We start from the raw sequence: 23587 nt of genomic DNA, 5'->3' as shown, positions 1-23587 counted from the left end.
GCTCTAGGATCATTTCTGCTATTAATTTCGACGGGTCTACGGTATAAACCGCTTCGGATCGGGTATATTCTCTTGTATACTGATAAATGACAATTTGTTCTTGCCCTAGCTATCCGGCTTCTTCTCAGTCCCGAGGCCCCTATAAATAAACCTTCAGCGATCCGACGGTAACTTCTAGGGGATGACCTATTCCTTTGGGTTCCTAACTAGCTAATTTGCTAGGGTCTTGTGTATAGGTAACTCCGCTATCTTCTAGTATGCAATAGACATCTTCGCCCTTCCCTATAGTCTCTATTTCGACCCGGTAACTAGCAGATTTGCTAGGGTTTTATATATAAACTTCTTTACTCTCTTCTATATAACGGATAATTTTATCCCTTTCTGTAATTAGTACCTTGATCCAGTTTACCCGAGTAATTTTGCTCTCTATTATAGGCATCTATTCAAGCCTGTCTGGGCTTTCTTGGTCCTTGTAATCGGGTCTTCTCGAGGGCCTATCGGCTGGATTTCGCTTTCCAGGCTGGTACCTAATAGTAAAGTCAAATCCTGATAAATATATATAACTACCTAGCTTAGCGGCCACTCAATCGGTTCTGCTTTATAAATCCTTATAAGTTATTGTAGTCCGAAAATATAGTGACTTCGTACTAACTCCCTTCGATATAGTACGTCTAATGTTTAAAGGCCTCTATAATAGCTATCATTTCTTTATCCGGTGTACTGTAGTCCTTAGGGTACCTAGAGAACTTAGCCGACTAGAACGTAATTAGATATTTTCGGCTACCTTTTGGTACCTAAGATAAGACGGCTCCTATTACGAAGTTAGAGGTATCGGTCTAGATAATAATAGGGAGATCGGGATCAAAGTAGTATAGGACTAGTACCTCGTTAAAGACATTCTTAAGTCGGGTAAAAGCTATATATTTATTGCCTTATAATCGAACGTTTCCTGGTTTCCACCCCTTTTATAGGCCTTTTAGTAGGTTGGTCAAAGGTAAGGCGATTTGGTATAATCGCGAACAAAATGGCGATAGAAGATGTAAAACCCTAAGAAGACTTAAATGTTATAGAATAATTGGGGTTCTAGCTACTCCTAGATTATCTGAATTTGCGACGAATCTATAGCGATACCCTTATAATTAAGAATATAGCTGAGGAAATGAACTTTATTCTGGTAAAGAGAATACTTATTGGAGTTGCAATATAGTTGCGCCTCTTATAATCGTCCTAGGATACGTCGGAAGTAGGTCGTATAGGTATCCCGGTTAGGGGAGAAGATCAAGATATTATTCTAAATAATATATATAATAGTTATCTAGAAGTCCTCCTAACGCTATATAGATATAGCTCTAGAAGGTTGCTAGAATATTTATCAGGCCAAAAGGTATAATAAGATACTTAGATAACCTATATCGAGTTCGGAATATAGTCTTCTATTCGTCTCCTTCTCGGATGCGAATCCTATAGTATATATCCTTAAGGTCGAGCTTAGAGAAGAATTTTGCTCTAGAGGCTCGATCTAGAATTTCCGAAATCAGGGATAGTAGGTAACGATTCTTAACTGTAATGCGGTTGAGGCTACAGTATCTACGTAAAGGTATATAGTATTATCCTTCTATAAGAGGGCGCGCAGTAAACCACTCTGTCAATGAACCAAAAGATCCGCCAGTTCAATCACTCCGTGATTGAACGCTGCGTACCACTTGCTTATATCACGTACCCGGGGCTGCGCCCTCAGCCGGTCCCGTGACACCTTTTTAGGCACGAAAAGAATAAGGTTTACTACAGAGCTCTAGAATAAGCGAATCCGATCTTTCGCTAGGTTTTCCTCTAAATATTCCCTAAGAATCGTAAGTTCCTTTTATAGCAAGAAGTAAATTGGTCTAATAGAGGGTATTATATTAGGGAGTAGGTCAATAGCATAATCAATATTCTTATAAGAAGGTAAAATATTTGTACTATTAAGGTTCATAACGTCTACGGAATCCGTAATCTTAGAGGGGATTTCGTCTGGTTTTTAAGGGGTTTTCTCTTCTTCCTCCTCTAGGAATAGTGCCTCTGGTACGTCTAGATGTTGGATAAGGGAAGTAGACTTTTACTTCTCTCCAGCATATCTTCTTGAATTTCTTAGAGCTTTCTATACGAACCTTATTCGTTTCTATTATAAACTACTATACGTGGTTATAGAGGAAAAGCAAAATCTTAAATGAAGTTAGACTTGTTATTCCTAGGAAGACAGGGGAATCATTAGTAATAATAGGGTAATTAACGGCGGTATAGGGTATAGATATCTTCTTAGTAACCCCTTAGTAGTCCGTTAATCCTAGAGGGACCTCGTAAACACTAAAAACCTCGGCGATATAGAAACCTAGATACCGGATATAGGGCGATTCTATACCAACCTATCGGAGGTTATTCTGCTTTACGAATTCTATACTGACTATATTAATCTTAGCTCCGGTATCTAGATCAACTGCAACGGGTTTAGGGGAATAACCTAGTAGGGTTCCAATAGTATATATACGGGTTTCGGTAGGAACTCCTATTTCTGAGGTACCGATATAACCGGAGTTTACGCCTACCGGTATCTGCCGTTTCCCTAGCAATTTCTGCGGAATCCCCTAGTCGGGAACCAGGTGACCCTGCTAACCGATATGCTCTTCTAGAGGCAATTATTAGCGAAATGGGTATTACTGCTATAGATGAAACAGGTTAATGGATTTCTATAACTATCTGTTGGATTCAACTAGTCGGAGTGCGAAGGGGGCGCCATAGGGTGGTTGTCAGATTTAGTATATAGCGTCGGAAAGTGGGGGTTATACTGACGATTTCGATAAGACAACCCTCTTCGAGAGTAGGATAATAGTTACCGATTTAAAGATAAATGAGGAATATAACGGGACGAACGCTAGGGGGATTCCCGATGTCTTCGGTACTAGAATCCTAGCTAAATCTAGGTAGCTAGTTTAACTATTTCTTCCCGAGTCTCTAGCTTATTGTAGATATATAGGTCGATATATTTGATAATCGAAGGCGAAAGTTTAGTATAAAACGTCCGAATGCGGCTCTTATTATCTTATTATAGGAACTGGGCTTTAAAGGATTCCAGATATTAATAGAAATCTAAGGGGGACTGGTTCTCTCGCTATTTAGTATCGTTGAGCTATTTAGCGACTGTAGTCTCAGAATCGGCAAGGTCTTAAATACAATTCAATATCTATTCCTTAAAAGTATTCCAGTCCTTTTCGACAGCTTATCGCTTAGTTGTCGAGAGGTTGTTATAGTGACTATACTATCGGTTACGAGGCTTCTCTTCTATCTGGTCTAGGGCGAAAAGTATCCGATTTATATCGGTTTTGAACTACTTTAGGTCCCCTAGGAATATTCGGTATAAATCTTAAAGCTATTCTAGGCGGTGTCAGTAGGAGATATTGTCAGGAAGCTGGATAAGGTTCTTTACATTAATTGCTCTAATATACTCCTAGTCGCTAGATTCCTTAGAGGGGGACCGGTATCGCCTTCTTTTCGGGTAGGAACCGCTAGGTGATATATCCAGCTTATAGAGCAGCTACTCTTCTCGCTCTCGTAACTGTTTTACTTCCTTAAGTCGCTGGATCCGAGAACGGAGCGATTCTAATAGGTTTTCATGGCGTTTCGAAGGCGAAACCTGAGGGTCCGACAAGGTATAAGAGGGTATAGGCAGTCGACCAGCTGCTATAGGTGACTCAGATCGATGCAGCATTATAGGATGAGTAGGGGATTGCCGCCCGTTTCCTTAGCTATCTTCTCCGGATCCAGGGGTTGTAGGGGTGCTCATCGTGTACGCCATCTCGGTCAACGGTGGAACGAGAAGGATCAGGATTGTAAGGAGTTGTTCACAGGTACGTTAAAGGAGTTGGAATACGATATACCAGTACCGATAAGTTAACAATTAACGTATATTATCAGCGAGTCGTAGGTATCAGCAAGTCGTAGCTTTTCTACTACTCTATAAATACTATCTTCAATTATAATACAACAATACTAGGAACTAACTATAATTACATCAGAAGCAGTTGAATCAGATAATTCTGCACTCTCCTAGCAAGTACGGGCATTATAGCCAGGCTTGCCGCACATACTACAGCACCGAACTTTAGTACAATCCCCCCCTACACTAATACCACCCGATCGCATTTCCTGCTTTACCTCCCTACCTACGGCCTTCTAGTCTAGTAGGTCCTTTGCATCTTATACAGCAAGTGATCCTCCAAGTCGTATACGTGTTTTTTTAGCTTTCCGGCACTTACTTAGCACCTCGTTGGCCTTACGAAGCGAAGAGACCTCTGCTTGAAGGAGAGCCACCTAGTGCATTACAGCCATCGTACCCTTGGTAAGCTGGTCCACAGCAGCCAACATCGAAGTCGGGAAGCTATTTTGATGATTGGTAATACGAGTCTTGATAAGCGTTGACTGCAACTCGGCTTCTCGAGGGTTGTGTAGTATCTAGAAGACCCAGGGTTATACAGTGCCAGGCCATGAGTTCGGGGGTATTAGCGTACGAAGCTTGATATCCAGCTTAGAAAGTACCCTTTCTGGATTATACGGTACAAGATTAGCCCCTACAAAGCCGCCCTAAATGTTCCTCTCTATTATAGAGGCAAAGTAGACCTCGCGGAAGGTATAGAGGAACTCGAGCTTACTTACGTAGTTGATATACGCTCACATCAAGTCCTCGATCTACCGACCTTACGCCTGTTTTAGCAGCCTAAAATAGCCAATATCGAGTAGCTAGAGCTTATAGGAAGAGTATAGAGGTATATAGAGTATAACGATGTTGTTCTTCTGGTAGTAGAACTCGAATTCGGTCGAGTAGTAGCTTTCGTGGCCGTCGAGGATTAACAACCGGTATTTACTTTTTGTCCGGGCCGTCGTATGGTAGTCGAAGTACTTAATCCAATCTAGGCCTATGTCAGGTGCAGGAGGGTGTCAGGTGCAGGCGGGGCACTGCCAGGGTCAGGGGCCTATAAATTACCGGCTTCGCCGGAAGTTTTGGAACGTTCAGAGTTCAACACTGTCACCTACCACCTCCTTAGAAGCGATAGCTGCGCAGACGCCGCTCCTTCAATGCGAATCATCCTTTCACTCTCCTTTTCTTACAGCAATCCCCAATTTTCGATCTGACAGCCTACCGCATTAGTAGTCCAGCTATTGTCGGTAGTTACGATATACCAATTAGCTAGGAGGTTACACTCGGTATACCAGTTAGCGATGCGGTACTACGCGGCTAAGATAATAAACGGAGGGATAGCCTAACTAAGGGCATTAATACCTTGGATCACCGTTACCCATTTACGGTTACCAGGCTGGGCTAGCTTTACCTTGCTATAGCTATCTGAGGTCGTAACCACTATATCCGCGTAGATAATGCCTATTATAAACCTAGTCTTATCGAAGTTGTAGATATCGTCATCTACAATACTGTACTTTGCCTTAGTATTATATACGAGCGTAAACCACTCGCTAATAACCTCTGGATCCCCGCACTTAGCCCTCTGATAGTCATATCGACGGGTATAACGCATACGGAGCTCTGGCTGGCATTTGACAAACCGATACGCCCAGAGCTTACCGACAGGGGGTGTGTCGCGTACGCGTAGCAGTTGGTTGGCTATATCTTCCATACTGCACAGTCTCGGCAGAAATGCACGTGCAGATAGTTCAATTATATACTGAACTATTGCTCTCTCTTCCAGATCTGTGAGCTTACGCGAGTTGGGCGTGGTGTCGCGTCATACAGGTCGGCCAGCGCGTCGGTCGCGGAGGGTTGAAGCTGGCACATCATAGAGCTTAGCTACGGCCTCAAGCTTTGGCTGCTTGTCGTTTCGAAGAGCTTTAAGGGCTAAGATAACCCTGGCTTCCTTTGAAGGCGGCGGTATATTATGCTGGTAGAGGAAACTGGTGTTAGGTAGAGAGGTATGGCGTTGCGCCAAGAAAGCCACGACCCGCTGATACCCATGACTCGCTGATAATGTACGTTATGGGTAGAAGTCTTCACGAACAGCCTCCTTCTATTGACAGAGACTGATCCTTACGGATCAGAAGTTCCCCCGCATGTGTAGCTGCAACGCAGAGTTCTTATCTACCAGGTAACGTGACATTATTGTGGGGCATTCGCCCGGTCGTCCTAATTCCGTCAAGAGGCTCTCGTTACAAACGATCACCTTGCCATCTTTATTGATAGCTTAGATTAGTATGACGGTAACGTCGAGAGACTTGTATCGTTTCTCAAACGACTCCATTATTACTACAATGTCAAAATTTGCGTTTCCAGCTGCCTCAGGAATGTCTTCAGGGACGAGTTTCATATTTACCCTTCGTTGAGGATGGAACTTCTTACTAGGCCCAATATCGAGAACTACGTTCGTACGCGAATAGGTAGCAGCCCCGCGTTTCAAGGGTTACGGATACTTTACGCTGCTAGCGTCGAGGAATTGGAGTCCCAGATCATCGAGAAGGTAGACGGTGTCATTCTCTCGGTAGTTCTTGTCGAAAAACTCGTCGCCACCGCCCGAGATAACAATGATCTTCGGAAGATCTGGAAAAGTTCCCAACACCTTACCACCAGGACTAGAGGATCTCTTTAGTTCGATGCATAGGCGCCTAGGCTCAGTCCACCACGAGAGGGTATCTAAAATTCACCAGCTACTCTTTCGTCGGAATGAGGCCTCAATCACCCCTTTGGCGTGATCGAGTTCTAGATAGCTATCAATTGTCACGAGCTCACTGGGCTGTAACCTTGTCTTACGCAAGATGAAGTTTTGGGAATTCTCCCCATGGTGGAAAGGAAGCTAACCGGAGCGACAGGTGGGATTCTACAAGTTCTTCACGCGAATACCTCAGAGGAAGTCCCTGTTCTGCCATCGCAAAGGACATCTGTTAGATTTCTCCATCAAACGGTCTTTGACTGGCTAGAGCGCATCAGGCCCTTAATCGTCAAAGATGGGCCTGCGAACTATGATCCAAACCTAGCGCTGATATCCAATTTTGTTTCCCGGACTGAATGTCTCTAATGGGGAAAGGGAGCTCTCCCGCTCCCTATCTCTACGGCGTTTTCATCGTCGGATGATTTTGCGACCATTCACCAAAAACCTAGTTCAAGCTACTCCATATAATTGAGCAACTCCGGATTACTGATAATAGTGGCCGACAACCAGCCAGGATGTATCTCCCCGCCGAGGAGATTGACTTGGTTTCCTCCCATTCAGACTCGGCCGTTCGCTCCTGGCTCGCCATAAATTACGCTTGCGCACCATACCTTCGGGCAAGGCTTCAGGGCTCACATGCCATAGACTTGGAATTGACCCGAGTGTCACACATAGTTCTTTTCTGGTATTGGGACAGGTCGTAGATAGAGCTGTTGATAGTTACCGGTGTTGTTGTTGGTATCTGATTGAGCACCTTTACAGCCAGACACTAGATTTGGGTATAAAGACCTTTGAAATGCTTCCACAAGCAGAATACGCGCCTCTTTGGGTTTGGAAGAGCCCAATACACGAAAAGAGTGAGCATAGCAACAGATAGCCAAAAGAGTTTTAGCAAGCTCTCCGTACTGAACTTGGTGGGAAGGGATTCGTCGAGCTAGCTAGGATAAGGCGAGCTTTGAATGAGATCGAGCTGCCTCGGCCCCTGAGGTCGGCGATGTCAGCCAGAGCTAGGATAGCAGAGATGTACACTAGGATAAGCCCCCGGTAGTACGTCCAGCCACATGCGGAGACAGTCCTCCTGGGGCTGTTTGATTATTGAAGTTTGAAGGGTCTCTCTACTACAGCAGGAAAAAAGCTGATGACTTGGATACCAGGAAAATCTAGACAATAAAGCTTGCACAGTAAGTTCCTGAGTGCTATAGGGAAGCTTACCACCTCCCTAGTGTATTCCCGAGTGCGATACGTTCGCGGCCCGGGGGTCCATGTGGCTAGTAGCACGACTTATTGTGCGACAAACAGCTCGGTAAGTCGGCAAGCAAAATGTTAGCTATTGCTACCTGGTCCGGGCACAAAAGGTACATTATACCAAATGCAAGGCACTATGGGAGGGCCGAGAACGGGGTGAACACTCCCCAAGAAACAGCAATAGCTTGCTTTTGACAGCTGGTCAGAGGTAATCATTGACCAGCACTTGACCCAGGTAACCTCTACAATCAAAACTCGAATGGTGACACTGTAGTGCCCAGCCAGGTATCATCGTATCTCGACGAATAGTTGGTAGTATCGCTGTAGTTCGACAGATGTTGTCAATTTATTGCTATTCCCGCAAGACCGTAGATACACCCGCGGTCCTATAAGGCACGGGAGAAATGATTGTAGGAAGCCTCTGAGCACCAAGTGTATGAGGGGATGCTTGCGACTATATCTACATTGCTTATTAATAACATCATATCCAAAGGTTAGCGATGACAATTGCCTCCCATCGGCTTTAGATATATGACGCTGGGCCTGCACCTCCATACGTCGTCTCATAAACGGTCTTGTACTCGACGTCGCCGACGTAGCTCAAGCCGTTCATGTTAGCCTGATGCTCCATCATGTTGGCGAAATGATCTGCCTGTGCGTCCTGGAAGCCGACGCCACAGCTAGTGCCATATTCGTAGCCGGCATACTCCCCACCACCGGCGCCGTATTCAAACGTAGCCGCCACTTGTGTGTCTTGGAAGGCGGCAGCGTACTCCGACGCAGCTGCTGCGTGCGCATCTTGAATGGCAACGGCGTATTCCGATGCAGCAGTTGCGTGCGCATCCTGAATGGCGGTGGCATAATCCGACGCGGCTGTTGTGTAAGTGTCCTGGATGGCCGCAGCATACTCCGACGCGGCTGCGGCATGCGTGTCTTGGATGGTAGCTGCGTAATCCGGCGCAGCCGCTGCTTGCGCGTCCTGGGCAGCGCCGGCGCCATACTCATGACCGGCATACTCGTCATAACCAGCACCTTCGTCGCCGTAGTACCAGGCATACTCTTCGTAGTAATCTTCCCCCCAATACGTGCCGCCGGCGTCGTATCCGTCTGCGGGATCCTCATTCCATCCGCCTGCACCGTCACCGTGCGTACCCTCTCCGGCAGCCCCGCTTTCGCCTCCTGCATCACCGCCATCGACATCTCCGTCCCCAGCACCGCTGTCACCACCGTCCCCACCACCGAAATCGAATCCACTCGCATCGCCTCCCAGCGCAGCCAGCGTCCCCACTGTCAAAGCAGCCGCCAACCCCACCCCCCCGGCAGCATACCACTTTTTCTTGTTATTACTGCTAGACTTGGTAGCCTTAGCCTTGCCCGGTACGCCGGACGCATGAGTGGCAGATGATGGCGGCGGCGGCGGTGGTGCGCCCCCTCTGCCCCCTCTGTAACCACCTCTGCCTCGGCCTCGGAAGCCGCCCCTGCCGCGGAACGCGCCGGGGTGTGGTGGGTGTAGTGCGGGTCCGAGCCTGACTCCGGGCGCTGCCCGCCCAGCTTGAGGCGCGGCGGTTCCCACTGCTGCCGGATGAGGCGCAGCACCTTGGTTTGGAGCTTGCGCCTGCCTATCATTCCAGGGTGCGGTTGCGTGCGGCTGTATCCCAGTGGTGCCCTGCGCGAGAGAGCTACCAGGTGCGGGGCCGGTGCTCCTAGAGGCAGGAGCAGCGGCACCCGGCCACGCTGGTGGATGCTGCGCATTACCATGGATGGGAGAACCCGGTCCGTAGGCCTGGTTTGTGTTAGAGCCATACCCAGAACTAGTGCTAGTAGCCGGCAGCCCCGATTGCTGTGCTATGACGAGCGTCGTTCCGTAAGTGGATGGCGTCCCCGGTTTGGGCACCGCTGCAGCTTGAGCATTCGAGACGGCATTCTTGACGGCGCCTCCCAGCAGGCTCGCCGTCTTCTTGCCCCATTTCCCGACCGAATCCATCGTCTCCTTCCCGAAAACGGAGTTGGCCATAGATCCAATTCTTGGACCTGGTTGCGAAGGCGGGGAGGTGGTTGACGGGGGTGTATACACGGCTGCTTGGTGCAGCGAATACTGGGGTGGCAGCGGAGTCGGTTGAGTGTGGACCGGTTGAGAACCTGGGGGGGCAGGACCTGAGGGATGGGAACTGGTTGCATAACCTTGATGCGGCTGCAGCCCAGGGGTAATCTGAGAGCTCGGTGAATGTTGATGAGGGTACGTCCAAGACTGGGCCCGAGGTGACTGTGGATTATGTGGTGTCTGCCGGGGCGTCGGCGGATTCCTGATGGCCATTCCGGCCATAGCGGACGCAAGTTGGTGGTCGACAGCGTGAACAGGAGGCGAGAACTGGTGAGGCTGGCCCTGCTGAGGGTGCTGTTGAGGGCCGTATGCTGGCGGCTGCTGCGGCTGTCCATAGCCGAAATGGGGTTGTTGGTATTGGCCTGGATTATGTTGTCCCATGGCGGGCCCGTAGGCTGGGGCGCCGTTGTTGGACATGGCTGTGACGAGGTCGCTTCACGAATGCCGGCTCTTCGCGGGGTTAGTTTTGCTCAATGCTTTGGCACCGAGGCATCGTCAGCCGAGGAGCTTCAGACATTTTATGCCCAGGATACTACGTCTCGGTCAAGCAAGGGCCGGGGACCCGAAAAATGTCCAAAAAGACACTATTTACTGCGGCTGAACTTAGCGCCAGTACTGTTGCCAGTGATGATCTGTCGAGATGCTTGGCATGCAATCAGTAGGCTGGAAGGGAGCAGGCGCAGGGTTAGACCGCATAAGAAAATTCTTGATTGGGGCCTTGGTCCAATTTCAATAACGTCGATTATGCCCTGGACCCTTCTGGCGATGCTCCGGGTGCAAGGAAGTGGGCGGTTGGGCTCTGTGTTGGGAATCAGCGGGCGGCCAGAACAACAGCCCAGCCACCGTGTCAAATGCGACTGGCCCAGACAATTCAGTCAGTGATGCAAAGGCAAAGCATGATGCTCATACGCCGGAATGTGGCACTCTCCGAAGACGGCCTGTATCGCTTGCTGAGGTTACCGGAAGGGGCACCTAAATGTTAGCAAATCTAAGAGAGGCCTGCTCTCCGAACGCTATTATCGCCAGCTCGCTAACGCTAGTCTACGGCCTTGGCGCCCCAAGCGCTATCTAGAGTCGTATAGTGTCTCGGAAGAGTCATTGGTGCTGAACGGAGGTGGTATACTTTTGCCGGCAAGCTTGTACCGAGCCTTACTACAGAGGGCTTACAGGCGTCCTCGTTCAGGTGGTTGTAGGTGAAGAGCACCTCGTCTGGCGGCCCGTGGGGTCCACGTCGCCGTGGTGTTCCCAACGGCTCCGGTGGGGTTTCGGGCCCGGAGAATCGCCTATCTCATAGTGCAGATACCGGAGGCCTATAGCGGGATTATTATAGTATAATCAATAAAGGTTAATTGCGCCCGAGGACGTGGTTCCGCGCGCTTGTAACCGTTGCTTCTCTCTGGAGCGGCTAAACTTGAAAGCCCTGCAGATCCCATTGGAATGCATCTCGGGGCTTTTTTTCGGGCCAACTTCGGTTTTGTCGCTGCTGCCCCCACCGCTGCCCCGCGCCCCACCGCTGCTGACACCCGACGGTACTCAGCCCCGATGAAAGGAGCGCCGACTGTTCTCTTCCTCATGCGCAACAATTCTTGTCTCTCGTTTGTAGGTGGGAAGCCTTGGAAATGATACATGATCCCGTCTGCCGACACGATGATCCACGGATCAATGGCGTCGCTAAGGCACATGCCTCGGCACAGGCGCTTGCATCACTGCGACGTACACTACCCGACATCTGCTTCGAGCTTCGCGGCAAGATCGATGCCTTCCTCTGCGAGCAGACCGACGATGAAGTCTTGCGCAACGTGCAGAACCAGGTCAGGGTGTCGATGGGCGTGATCGGGGAGGCGCTGCGCCGATATGGGTAGGTGCTGCGTCACTTCAATGGCCGAGGTGAGGGCGGGGCCAGGATGGATACCAACTACGCGACAACTAGGCTGACCATGATATCCGGGGATTCACACAAGGCCCGATCATCTCTCGCTCTCGTACAATGGCGGCAAGGATTGCCTTGTCCTATTAGTGCTCATAATGGCCTGTTTACCCGCCTGGGCTTCTCGCCCAGCTTCTCCTCATCCCGATCCAGCAGCTCCTAGGCCGCCGTCGTCGCCGTCACCGCCGCCACCGCCATCCTCATCCGCCCGCCTGCCGAACCCCGGTGCTCCCGATCGACCGCTCCAGGCGATATACATTGTCTCTGCGCATCCGTTTACCGAAGTCGAGGATTTCGTGGCGAGCTCGGCGGATCAATACCATCTGGATCTCAAACGGTACGCGTTGCCCATGCGACCCGCGCTCGAGGCATATTTGGAGGACAGGCCAGCCATCAAGGCGATATTTCTGGGCACGAGGCGGACGGATCCGCATGGGGAGTTCTTGTCGCACTTCAACCCGACCGACGCAGGTTGGCCGCAGTTTATGCGAATCCATCCGGTCATTGATTGGCATTATGTTGAGATCTGGGCGGTAAGTCTTATCTTTTTCCCAGCGGAGCAGAACACGGCTAGCCATGTGGAGGGGACCGGGCGCTAACTCAGATACAGTTCATCCGGCACCTCCGCATCCCATTTTGTGAACTCTACAACCGGGGCTTCACCTCGCTTGGAGGTGTGACTGACACCCGGCCAAATCCGGCACTAGCAGTTAGCGGTGACACGACAAAGTTTCGCCCAGCCTATGAGCTTAGAGATGACGACGAGGAACGCCTTGGTCGAGACTGAGAAGGATACGTGCAAACCTTGGAAGGGTGCAAACCTTGGAAGGGTGCAAACCTTGGAAGGGCGCAAACCTCAAGGGGACTAACGGCGCCGCTGCTGCTTGGATGACGTTCTCGAATGTATAAACTCCACCTGTTAACCAACATCACCTGAATGCTGTTGGCCGGCTCGTCAACAGAAGGCTCAACTTTGGGTCACGCGAAGCATGCCGTCGTTGAACGCATGCCCTTCGCTTCGTAGAGGATAGAACATCATAGATGGCGTCTCGAGTCGGCCAGATCTAGCATTGGGGCCAGATCTCTCCAGTTGATGTCCCGCCGCTGCCGTGCCCATCAATCGCCCGCGGGATAGTTCTTCGCCGTGTGGCAGCGCCCCGACGGTTGCTGCGCGTTGACTTTCGCATTGCATGGGGATAGTCAACAGCGTATAGACGGTGACGGAGAGCAGACACGGGAATATTTGTAGCTTGCAGGACGTACTTTTTACGTAAAAGGAACTCGGCAATCCAAACCGTCAGAGCCCGTCCGGTTTTGCTACTGTGTGTCTATAACTTCGCGTTTGGGGCGTTAATGGAGGGTTAGGGTAATTGGAATCTGTCCCGTGACCCGGATCACCTCACAGGCCGTGTTCTCTGCCAACTGCGGGATGGTTTCCGCATTCTCCAGGCTGCCTACTATTTCGCTCAACAGCCGTGATGCCGCGAATTTTGTTTGCGGTAGCGGTCTGTGTGGTCCCTCTCCTAGCAGTCTCGGCCACGATTTGGCCCTCGCAGCAATGGCAAACCGACGACGCGGGTAGATCGAGGGGTCTGATTATCGACACTGACCTCTTTAGTGACGTCGAGTGAGTTCCGTGGCCCAGTCGCTCACTGTTCCTATTGTTTTCTTTCCATCGTCTTTTCTCTCCCCGCAGCTAATGCAGTACAAAGCGATGCGGGGGCGCTGCTGCTCGCAGCAACATCACCCTTGGTGCGCCTATTAGCGGTCAACGTCAACTATCCTTCATCATACTCGGCCCTCGCGGCATCTGCTATTCTGGCACACTACGGGCACCCGCGGACACCTATCGGCATAAAGCGACCACTCACTAATGCCACGTTCTTTGATTCCTGGTCTTTCGCACTGGGGGAGTACGCAAGCAAAATTGCTTACCGTTGGTCTGGAGGGACTTTACCCTGGGGCTGTGCCGACGACGCATGGGACCCCGTGTCACTGTATCGGAAGGTCTTGTCCGAGGCGCCAGACGAGAGCGTCACAATTGCGTCGATCGGCTTCTTTGAGAATGTGCGTGTTCATCTGACCAATACGGGACTTGTCGTTTGTTTTTTCTGCCAAGCTCACTAATACCTTAGTTGTCCGGTCTCTTGAATTCTTCTGCGGACGCATACTCTGAGCTAAGTGGGCCGGAACTGATCGCGGCCAAGGTCTCCGAGCTAGTGATCATGGGCGGCATGTACCCGTCCGGCTACGAATACAATTTCTGGGGCGATGATGCCTCACTAACCGCCCATGTCGTGAACAACTGGAAGGGGCCTATTGTCTTTTCCGGCTATGAACTCGGCGAGAACGTCATGTCTGGGATGCGGCTAATTGCTGAAGGGCCCCGAGCAGACCCCGTCCGAGCTGCCTATATATACTACACCTACAACACTTCCCGTCCTTCATGGGATATCCTGACGATCCTGTACGCTACGGATGGACTGGGAGACTTATTTGACTATGGCAATGTGTTTGGGTACAACCACGTCGCGGGAAACGGCTCGAACGAATGGGTATACGACGAGAGCGTCACGAACCAGCACTGGCTGAAACTTAAAGTATTGGAGGAGGTGGCGTCAGAAAAGATGGAAAGACGCCTAGTGGAGGCAGCATGGTCCCAAATGGGCAAGCCGAGGATGCTGCGGCAGAGCAAGGCCACGGTGGACGAGGAGCTTTAGATGCTTGTCTATGCAAGAGCCGTCTGGCGGAAGCCGCGTAATGCACGAGGTATGAATCCATATACACTATCACTGCGGGCCTCGTGGTTGACACCACTCAGGCCCCGCTATAAACTCAACTTCCAGGCCATGGTAAGAGTGGCCTAGATGAACTTTGTGCTCTGCGCACGTAGTGAGGCTCGGTTCAATCCGGGTCTGGACGACGATTATAACCCACACGGAAGGGTCGGTAGTTGTTACGACCAACACGAATGGCCGTTACACTGCTAACACTATGGTCGAAGGAGCTCAACACTCCGATTTTGACAATCCGCGCGGTAAAACACCGCGGAACGGGTCCTCGGGATCTTCCTCGTCAACCAACCCCTAGTCGGCAGGGAAAGTACTGCGTGCCCCACAGTCTCTGTCCAAGGGCCAAGAAGATCCAAGAAATGGGCGTCGTACGTGTGCAGGTTGATGTTGTTATCCACTACTGCCGGCACTCCGAGCCATCGGCGGTAATTTAATGACCGGACAGGTCCCTCTGGCCTCGAGGATACCTTACGTTGAGCGCCCAGGCGATTCGGTGTAGCATCGAGGACCCCCATTTTTCTTATCGTCTGCTGGAAAGAGCACGCAACACCCCATGCAGGCCCGCTGCAAACCTTAAGACCGATGAAGATGATGCACTCGTCTATTCAGATTCCTTGAACCGAACACCATTAGGGGCTTGCTTCCTCGACCATGGCACATACTCCTAACAGCAATCCTCTATTACGCCCACTATGTACTCCATATCCCGAACGCCCGATTCGGGGCTTGTCGGATCCATTGTGCCCCCCGACGACCTTCCATCGGTGCAAAAGGCTGCTTGACACGGAGATGAGCAAGAAACGGTGCTTGCAGCGATGCTCATCCTCAGGTTTCTTTCCATCCGTGAGCTAGCGTCTCCCGACCACAAGAATTGCGAGTGTGGAGGTGTGTTGGAAGTCACGGGCATGATATTCAGGTTCTCCAGCACGTTGCCACCTCGCTTCTCGCCGTTGGATGAGATGCCTACATGCCGCCCATAACCGGAACCAACCTGTAGGATACTAGGGTGCAAGCCCTGGCTGAAGAGTATGATGCGGGAAGCTGAATCAACAGGTCTGCATCGGTTACAGCGTAAACAGAGACCCCGCTCCGACTACCCTAGCCCATGTATGAATGTCGCGCGCCCCGGATCAGTATAACGTGCGATGACACTGAGGGCTACGTTGGTTTGGGGGGCACGGCAAGATCGGTCACGTCTACCGAGAGATGTACGATCGTTTTGGGTAGCTCATAGCATCCACTTGAAGCAGTGTCCAAGCTTCCATGCCTCTCCCTTGACGCAAGGGCATGTTTGATGTGGAATTTACCGAGCATGCAGCATATCATCCCCTTAACCCGCGTGGTCATCTCTCCTGGATGGCGTCGCCATCTTCTTGGCTATACAAGTTGCGCTTGGGCTAAGCGTACCAATTGTCGCTTCTGTAACGTTTGCCGATGCAGGTTTCCTGTCATGATGGCCTACGTTAGTGCATCGCCAGTGAAGAATACTGGAAAATGTAGGGATGGGGGCTTCTCAAAATGGAGCATACCAAGCATTGATTAGAGATATGGCAGGGAGTAACCGGAAGCTAATGAGGGGGTGATGACATCAATAAGTGCGATGACGCGGGTCGCACTTCCTATAAGTATTATACTAGAGGAGGATCACTACTCTGGCTGCCACCTGGTCCATCCTGATACTCGCGGCCGATGAAGGAGACTTGATGAGAAAGACATCAGGGCCTAATCTCGGCTGCGCTGCCTTGTTCAACTAACCCTTGTAAGGCATAGGAGGAGCCACATCATCAATTCGCCCTTCCTACTTAACTTCGGGACGACTGAGCTATACTCTGCCAGTGCAGTCGCTCACCAACGGGACCGGGAGGTAGCTGTGCTGGGCATCATTGACAATCTATTGAGCATGGGAAAGGGAGCCTCTACTATGCGTAGTAGCACTGTCGCCCCCTGAAGTTATGCCTAGCGTCGGCAATCGTCGTCGGCGATAACGTTCGATGCTTCTTCCACTACCAGGTTCTGTTATGTTTGTGACACTCGCCATTGGTTGAAAGTCATGCAAAGTACCAGCAAGCTTAATACGTCTGATGTAGTAGCGCTTCATTGATGTCATATATTACCAGTAGCTAACGAAGTTACCTGGTATAACAGCACGCTGTCCGCCTTTTTTCATATCCCGTATTATTCCCGGAAGCCAGGCGACTACCAACTCCTTTCTCTGACCATCGGATCCGAGCCCTGCCAATCGCTCTATGTGTACTGCCAAGCACTAATGGAGCCGCTCGGCAGGGGGTTGATCTTGAGGTTGATCGCGGGGCAGCCGTTGAGGATCGCCGCGTTCGTCTCGTTCTTAGCCACCAGGTTCCACTGGGTCCCGCCGCCGCCAGAGGCTCTGGGCGGGCACGCAACCCAACCCCAGCCGTTGCCGTTGAGGTTGACAAAGCCGCCGCCCTGGTAGGCGCCGAACCCGGCCGGGGTGCTGCCCGGCGGCATGAAGGCAGAGTGGGCCTGCGTGTAAGCCATGTTCCAGTAGGGGTCCAGGTAAGCCCGCTGGCCGCCAGGAACCATGACGTTCATGGATGCACCGCCGCCGCCGGCGACGATGGCCGTGATGTCACCGGGCGGGCAGGCATCCCCAACCTGGTCGGGGCAGTAGCTGCTCGTTTCACCGTCGATGTTCCAGTGCAGGCCGCCGGCGGTGATGGGCTTTCCGTGAATAGGGAGGGTCGGGTTGGACACGGTGAGGGTGAAGGGCGTCTCGACGGGCGGGAGGAGGGTGAGGACATTGTTCTCGCACTTGTACATGAACTTGCTGTAGCATGCACCGGCGCAGTGCGAGAGCGGCTCGCCCGCGGTGACGGGGCAGAGGAACTGGTTGTCCCAGCAGACGTGCTACGCGGCAATTTAGGGCATGCCCGGCCAAAGTGGCGGTATAGAACCGTGGTGATACTCACCTGTGCGGGGTCGAACTGAACCTCGCCGCATGTCTCCAGAGCAGCTAGGGCACCATGGCCGAGGCCGAGCAGTGCGGCAGCCAGAGTCAGGCGGGCCATGTTTGATATTGTGACTTGTGCGACTACTTGTCCGGTGGAAGCGAAGCGGATGAGGGGACATCGAAGGGAGCGGCTACGGCGGGATTCAGGTGAAATTTTATATAGATCCAATATCCTCAACCGCCTGTTCGTCGTGGATACGGGCTAAACAATCATCGTCATACTAACAGGGTTGTTAGGTAATCACCTAAGTGACCAGGAGGCGGGGTCTGCCCTTAGACATTGAAGCTCGTATTGTTGGTCATGGATATCATTGATCCCAAAGCAATTGCGCGCAACGGCCGGCGCCGTGATTGGTCGGCCAGTGGCCGGCTAGCATGGGGTTGGCGGGCTGCGAAACGCACCTCTGCTGGGAGACCAGTGGAACTTTTGGCTGTTGTCCTCGAAACGGAGGTACGAGGGGGGGTGGGTAAGGGTTGTGTGGGTGAGGACGGGGGGCCATCTTTGTCCTTCCAAGCCCCGGGAGGAAAGAATGTTGGTTCTTGACGGATATTGGTGCCGACTAACGGCCTGCTCTGCTGCGGGCGATCGCCTGCCAAGCCCACACACCCATGCCAACCTGCCCAAAAACTCGTATTCGACCTCTAGGTGGCCAAGTCGGTACCGCATTTGCACGCTCCACGGACCCAGCCCGTGTTTGCTTACTGAGAAGCTCCCGATGCGGCCTAAAAACAGCACCGAGCCAATGCGAACCGGTTTTTCGGCTGCTCTGTTGCAGGACTATACTGAGTAGAAGCTACCTCCTCACGACATGCATGCCAGCTCGACTGGGAACAAGCCCCAGCACACAGGCGGCCATGATCCGACGGTAGCATAGTTGCCCTGACATCATCAGAATGAGAACTTCATGCCAGGCTTCGCGAGCGTGATGATTTTCCGCTCCGTGAACTCCTCCACCCCGGCCATACCCCCAAACCGGCCATACCCGCTGTTGCCGCCGGTGCCGCCGTTCGGAAGGGGAGCTTCGACATAGACTGTGGGCCCGTTGATGTGGCAAGCGCCGGCTCTGATCTGTTTCGCAATGTCCATGGCTCTCATGACATCTTTCGAGAAGACGCTGGCGCAGAGTGAGAACTCGCTATCGTTTGCCGATGCTATCGCCTCCTCATCAGTCTCGAACTCGGAAAGTACCATGACAGGACCGAACGACTCTTTGCGCGCAATATCCATATCTCGGCTAACGTTTTCGAGGATGTGAGGCGAGATGATGGTGTTGTTAGGCCCCGCGACTGTGAGATCCCCGGTCAGCAGGTTGGCACCACCGCTTACGGCGCTACGGAGCATGTCCATGACCCGAGCGGCGGAGGCCGGTGTGAAGAGGCCGGAAACGGAGACGCCGGTGTCTTTCAGGTGGTTACCGGTCTTCAGGCTCACAGTCCTGCTGACAAGTTTGCCCTTGAATTCCTGGCTGATGGATCTGTGCAGCAGTACGCGCTCTGTTGACATGCAAATCTGGCCGCTGTATGAGAACGCGCCAAATACTACCGACTCAACCGCATCGTCAATGTTGGCATCGTCCAGCACGATGACGGGCGCCTTTCCGCCAAGTTCCAGGACGCATTGCTTCAGGCAAGTGGCGGCCCAGCCGGCAATGATTCTGCCCACCCGATCACTCCCTGTGAAGTTGACGCGGAGGACTTTTGGATGCTGGACTGCGAACTCGGTTACTTGCGGAGTCCTCTCCGGACCCGTAGGGAGGAAGTTGAAGCAACCAGGGGGCAGGCCTGCGGCGCTCAAGGCCCGCGCAACGAGAAACTGGCTCTTGGGACTGTACTCGGACGGTTTCAAGACAACGGTATTGCCGCAGACCAGTGGGCAGGCAACCGCTCGTGCCGTCAAGTTCACCTGCCCGTTTGATTAGCTCGTATTCTTTGCAGCGGGGCTTTGCCTTGGAGACAGGGGACGAACCGGAGCGTTCCAGGGTGCGATGGCGAAAACCACACCGACCGGCTGCCGTTCAACTAGGATAGACGTTCCGGGCCGATCTGCCGGCACGATTTCACCTTTGATATGAGTAACCAGCCCTGCCGTCTCCCTGAACAGCGCGGCGGTAGCGAAGATATTGACCTTGACCCAGTGCTGCGTTGCTGAGACCTCGTGGGATAGAAGCTCTGGCGCATCCCCTTCCATATATGACTCCAAAATATCGGCGACTTTCAAGAAGATGCGGCGTCTGGTCGAGGGGCTGGTTCGAGACCACCCTTGATATGCCGAATGGGCATTTTCAATGGCTGCGGCATAGTCGTCGATCGAGGCCGAGGCGCAATTGTAAATGACACTGCCTGTCATTGGGTTCCTGACTGGGAAGGTTACCGCGTCGGAACTTTCCCGGTGGTTTCCATCGATGTATAAGAGCTGCTGCTGGGCCAAAGCGCCAGCTTGGATGTCACTCATCGCGAGTTTGTTCTTGGACGTCATCATATGTGCGCTCGGCAACGTACTAACGGACGTGACACTAATGGACACACTCCCGAGACGTGAACTATACAATCAATAGCTAAACTAGACGCGAATGAGACGAACCAAAACAGCCCAACTTGGTTGATGGAGTATGTATTTACCATAGTGGGCATGCGAATACTTTGTAACAATCTGTAGGCCACAGTCCGTCTCTTGTCCCACGCAGACTTGTCCGTCCCCGCGCGGCTAGAGGGTAGACATGTCCTGGCGAAGCACCCCGGCCGGAAAGAGGGTTCCGGGAGATTGGGCAAATGCGGAGAACTCGGCATTTCGTCGAACATCAGATTTGAACGCAGCCGCAACCGAATGGGATTTCAGATCACTGATCCACGCATAACGTGATTCATTCACATGCTCTTACGGCGCCGTACTTCTTCCCAACCTAATGCTAAAAACACTCAGCGGCGCTTTTTATCACGCCGCCTCGAACGACGCTTCCTCAGGCGCCAAATGTAACGACGCTGAAGCAATGTCTTGCAATAGTCGTAGATAACTTCCCTGAGTAAGATGAGAGCGGTTGCAGTTACAACTGGGATAGCGATTTTCCAACTGGATTGGCAGTCAGTTGGCATGAGAATCGATCGGGAATAGAGTCACGAGGCCGATGGTACATACAAGTAGCCAATATCCTCATAAAGGACGGTAAACGGCTGAAAGTTTTGGCCAAAGTACCCTGTCAAGAAGGTCAATGGAAGGAATATGATGGTTGCGATCGTCAGTTGTTTCATCGACTCGTTCTGGTGGGCTGATATGGTGTTAAAGATCAATCCAATCATGCCATCTGCCGAGGATTTGAGCTGATTGAGCGTCTCAGTCATCAAGACGCAATGGTCCAGGACGTCTCCGAGATAGGTGTAAGTCAAGCGGGTGATGATGGGTTCGTGATTTGGGTCCAGCAGTGTTGCCATGGCCAGCTCCTGCGACACGTCCGTTTGGTGATCGCGCAGGGCATTGATGAGCGCTATGATGGGGTTGATGAAAGCGAGTAATTTGTTGATCTCGGTGATGAAAATGTAGAGTTTCTTGGTACGATCGAGATCGGGCCCGGTGAGGACATCGAGTTCTAGATCCCCAATCACGTCTCCGTAGCAAGCCGTGACAGGAATGGCCAAGTCGATGATGGCATCGATGATGGCCTGGCAGACCATCGACGCATCACAGGATCTGGTGCGACGAGCTGTTAGCGGCATGCCTGCTGTCACAGGGCCGGACTTACTGCCGGATGATGGTGTCGCTTGTCTGGAGACGTCGAATAATGGGTGTCTCGACATCTCGCGCTGACAGCTCGAAGAAACTAATGATAGTGTTGTCGTTGGTGATGAACATGGATACCTGTTCACAGGCTACTGCGAGGTCCCTCGATGCCAGGGCAGAATTCTTCTCCATGAATTGTGCTCGTGAGTCGTCAGGTGACGCGTGATACATCTGCAGGGTGCGGAGTTGGGAGATATCAGGAACATCCGAGAACCCACTCGCCTGCGACCTGAGGTATCCTCCCAGCTCGGCTGTACCGGATTGCTTGCCGGAGCCCAGGTCTTTGGGACCGTCGCCGCGGATCCCGCCTCGGAACACTCTCGTCAACTTCCTGACGAGTTTCCTCGGGAACCGTCCGCTCCGCTTACTCGGCCCGCTTGTCAGGCTTACACCATCGTCGTCGTCGTCCGAGTCTGACGAAGCGTCGCTATCCAGTTCGTACAGATGAACCAGCTTCTGGAGGGTTAACACCATAAAGGCGTGGGTGGGATACCTTGAGCGTAGGGTGAGACTCGGCCGCTTCTGCATACTGGGCTGTCTTTGCTTACCATTCAACCTTTGTTCGGTTCCTTGTATTCATCATATCCTCGATTGCCAGTTTGTGGAGCTTTTTGTGCCGTCCCAGGCTCTGAATGACATCCCAGCTGAGGCCGTTGACGTTGACCCAGCGGCACTTGACCCAAGTCGGTTGTGGTCGGTTCATGAACCCATTCAGTGTCTCGTTGTCTAGTTTCTGCATAGAGAATCGGTCTTCGGAGAAATCGACGACGGTGATATCGCAAGGAGCGCTCAGGGTCGGCATAGAGGCATGGCCTCCATCGGGCTTGCTGGGGTCTACACCTGGTTCGGCGCCAGCTGTGTATCGAGATAGGTCAGTAATCAACGCGCAGCAATGCTTGGGGACTATGGGGACGTACGGTGCCAGCCAGGCCCAACTTCAAAATCTTGAAAGTCATCCACCGTCTTGAACGTTCCTGTACGACCTGTGCGGCGGCGTATGCTGGGACTCATGGGCGCGAGAGTATCGGAGCGGCCGCGAGTCTGCCCGGTGGGATCCGGCACCGAACCGGTGTTTGCCGTGTCGGCGAGGCCGGGCTCGATGTTGAGCGCATAATGTGATCGTGTGTCCTCGTTGGTGCGGCTCCCGGTTGCGTCTCCGGGATCAAGGGGGGAGGAAGGCGGCGGAAGTGGTGTTGCTGCGAAATCGCGTGCAGCCGAGTCGGCTTCAACCCCATTGTTATTCGCGCTATCAGCATCGGACATTGCGACTACCGCGTCTGCATCCTGGGAGTGCCGAAAACCTGGAACTCGACTCTGCAATCGAAACCACAGTCGCTATTTATCCCGTAGTACATTCTCGGGCCAGATGATGTCGGAACTTTCAGAAGAGCTGAACAAAAACCAGGGCGGCAAGCAGCCCGCTGAATTTGGTGGGGGTTGCTGGGTGCTGGGTTGTCGGTTGCTCCCCTGGCCGTTGATTAACTAATCACATGCCCCAGTGCCGCTGATAAGGCTCCGGAAATTTCCAAACCAATAAATACCTCTGTACGGGGAAGCCAATCAGCGGCCAATGACGTTGAATGGGTACTGTAAGGCCACTCGCACCGAGTCAACAGACTACTAGGATTGTACAAGATGAGTGTGGCATTGATGCCTACCGAAGAGGCGATGAGACGACGGTATGTAAGAAGGTTTACTTACCACGTTTCCTGCCCACCTACTCAAGCATAGGATAGCTAGCTACCCTACATGGTAGGTTTCTCTTCATAACAAATGAGACAGGGTTCACAAACATGAATCGATCTTGCCGTGTCCGTCTTAGCCTTGCGGTCCGCAGATGCGGGATCTTTACTGGCTGGTGATTGTGGACACCAAGTATAAGTACTTTGACTTAAGGCAATCCATGTTGCAGTTGATTATACCGCTCGTTCTTTACCGGAGTACGGTAGAGGTATGCAATGGCCTTTGCCATCCGTTCATATAGCATAATATAGACACTAGCTGGTATTGACGCCTGGACTGTACATTTAATGATAATTTAACTAAGGAACAAGTTGCAGGTGAGCAGGATCTCG

General features: G+C 51.9%; 6 protein-coding genes across 6 annotated transcripts; 2 read left to right on the top strand and 4 right to left on the bottom strand.

The window, feature by feature from the left end:
- Positions 1 to 8454: 8454 nt before the first annotated feature.
- MFIFM68171_11078 (uncharacterized protein) lies at positions 8455 to 10449 on the bottom strand (the record flags this gene model as incomplete). Its single annotated transcript, XM_071066497.1, has 1 exon — positions 8455 to 10449. The coding sequence occupies one exon, from the start codon at positions 10447 to 10449 to the stop codon at positions 8455 to 8457; it is 1995 nt and encodes a 664-aa protein (XP_070922598.1).
- Positions 10450 to 11651: 1202 nt separating this feature from the next.
- Positions 11652 to 12746, top strand: FAD1 (3'-phosphoadenosine 5'-phosphosulfate sulfotransferase; the record flags this gene model as incomplete). The annotated part of the gene is made up of 3 exons (XM_071066496.1): positions 11652 to 11890; positions 11994 to 12492; positions 12570 to 12746. 3 exons carry the CDS (start codon positions 11652 to 11654, stop codon positions 12744 to 12746), a joined length of 915 nt encoding a protein of 304 aa, XP_070922597.1.
- A 691-nt stretch (positions 12747 to 13437) lies between these two features.
- MFIFM68171_11076 (Inosine/uridine-preferring nucleoside hydrolase domain-containing protein) lies at positions 13438 to 14679 on the top strand (the record flags this gene model as incomplete). The annotated part of the gene is made up of 3 exons (XM_071066495.1): positions 13438 to 13586; positions 13672 to 14026; positions 14095 to 14679. 3 exons carry the CDS (start codon positions 13438 to 13440, stop codon positions 14677 to 14679), a joined length of 1089 nt encoding a protein of 362 aa, XP_070922596.1.
- A 2316-nt stretch (positions 14680 to 16995) lies between these two features.
- MFIFM68171_11075 (Carbohydrate-binding module family 52 protein) lies at positions 16996 to 17798 on the bottom strand (the record flags this gene model as incomplete). The annotated part of the gene is made up of 2 exons (XM_071066494.1): positions 16996 to 17637; positions 17700 to 17798. 2 exons carry the CDS (start codon positions 17796 to 17798, stop codon positions 16996 to 16998), a joined length of 741 nt encoding a protein of 246 aa, XP_070922595.1.
- An 831-nt stretch (positions 17799 to 18629) lies between these two features.
- Positions 18630 to 20192, bottom strand: MFIFM68171_11074 (Aldehyde/histidinol dehydrogenase; the record flags this gene model as incomplete). The annotated part of the gene is made up of 2 exons (XM_071066493.1): positions 18630 to 19643; positions 19707 to 20192. The coding sequence occupies 2 exons, from the start codon at positions 20190 to 20192 to the stop codon at positions 18630 to 18632; spliced, it is 1500 nt and encodes a 499-aa protein (XP_070922594.1).
- Positions 20193 to 20656: 464 nt separating this feature from the next.
- On the bottom strand, positions 20657 to 22775 carry MFIFM68171_11073 (Magnesium and cobalt transporter CorA; the record flags this gene model as incomplete). The annotated part of the gene is made up of 5 exons (XM_071066492.1): positions 20657 to 20807; positions 20874 to 21422; positions 21475 to 22005; positions 22061 to 22367; positions 22430 to 22775. 5 exons carry the CDS (start codon positions 22773 to 22775, stop codon positions 20657 to 20659), a joined length of 1884 nt encoding a protein of 627 aa, XP_070922593.1.
- Positions 22776 to 23587: the final 812 nt, after the last annotated feature.

This window comes from Madurella fahalii (genome assembly GCF_045866475.1).
Source record: "Madurella fahalii IFM 68171 DNA, scaffold_6, whole genome shotgun sequence".
NCBI lineage: Eukaryota > Fungi > Ascomycota > Sordariomycetes > Sordariales > Madurella > Madurella fahalii.
Note: the sequence above shows the minus strand (reverse complement) of the source record. Positions and strands in the feature narration are given on the sequence as shown.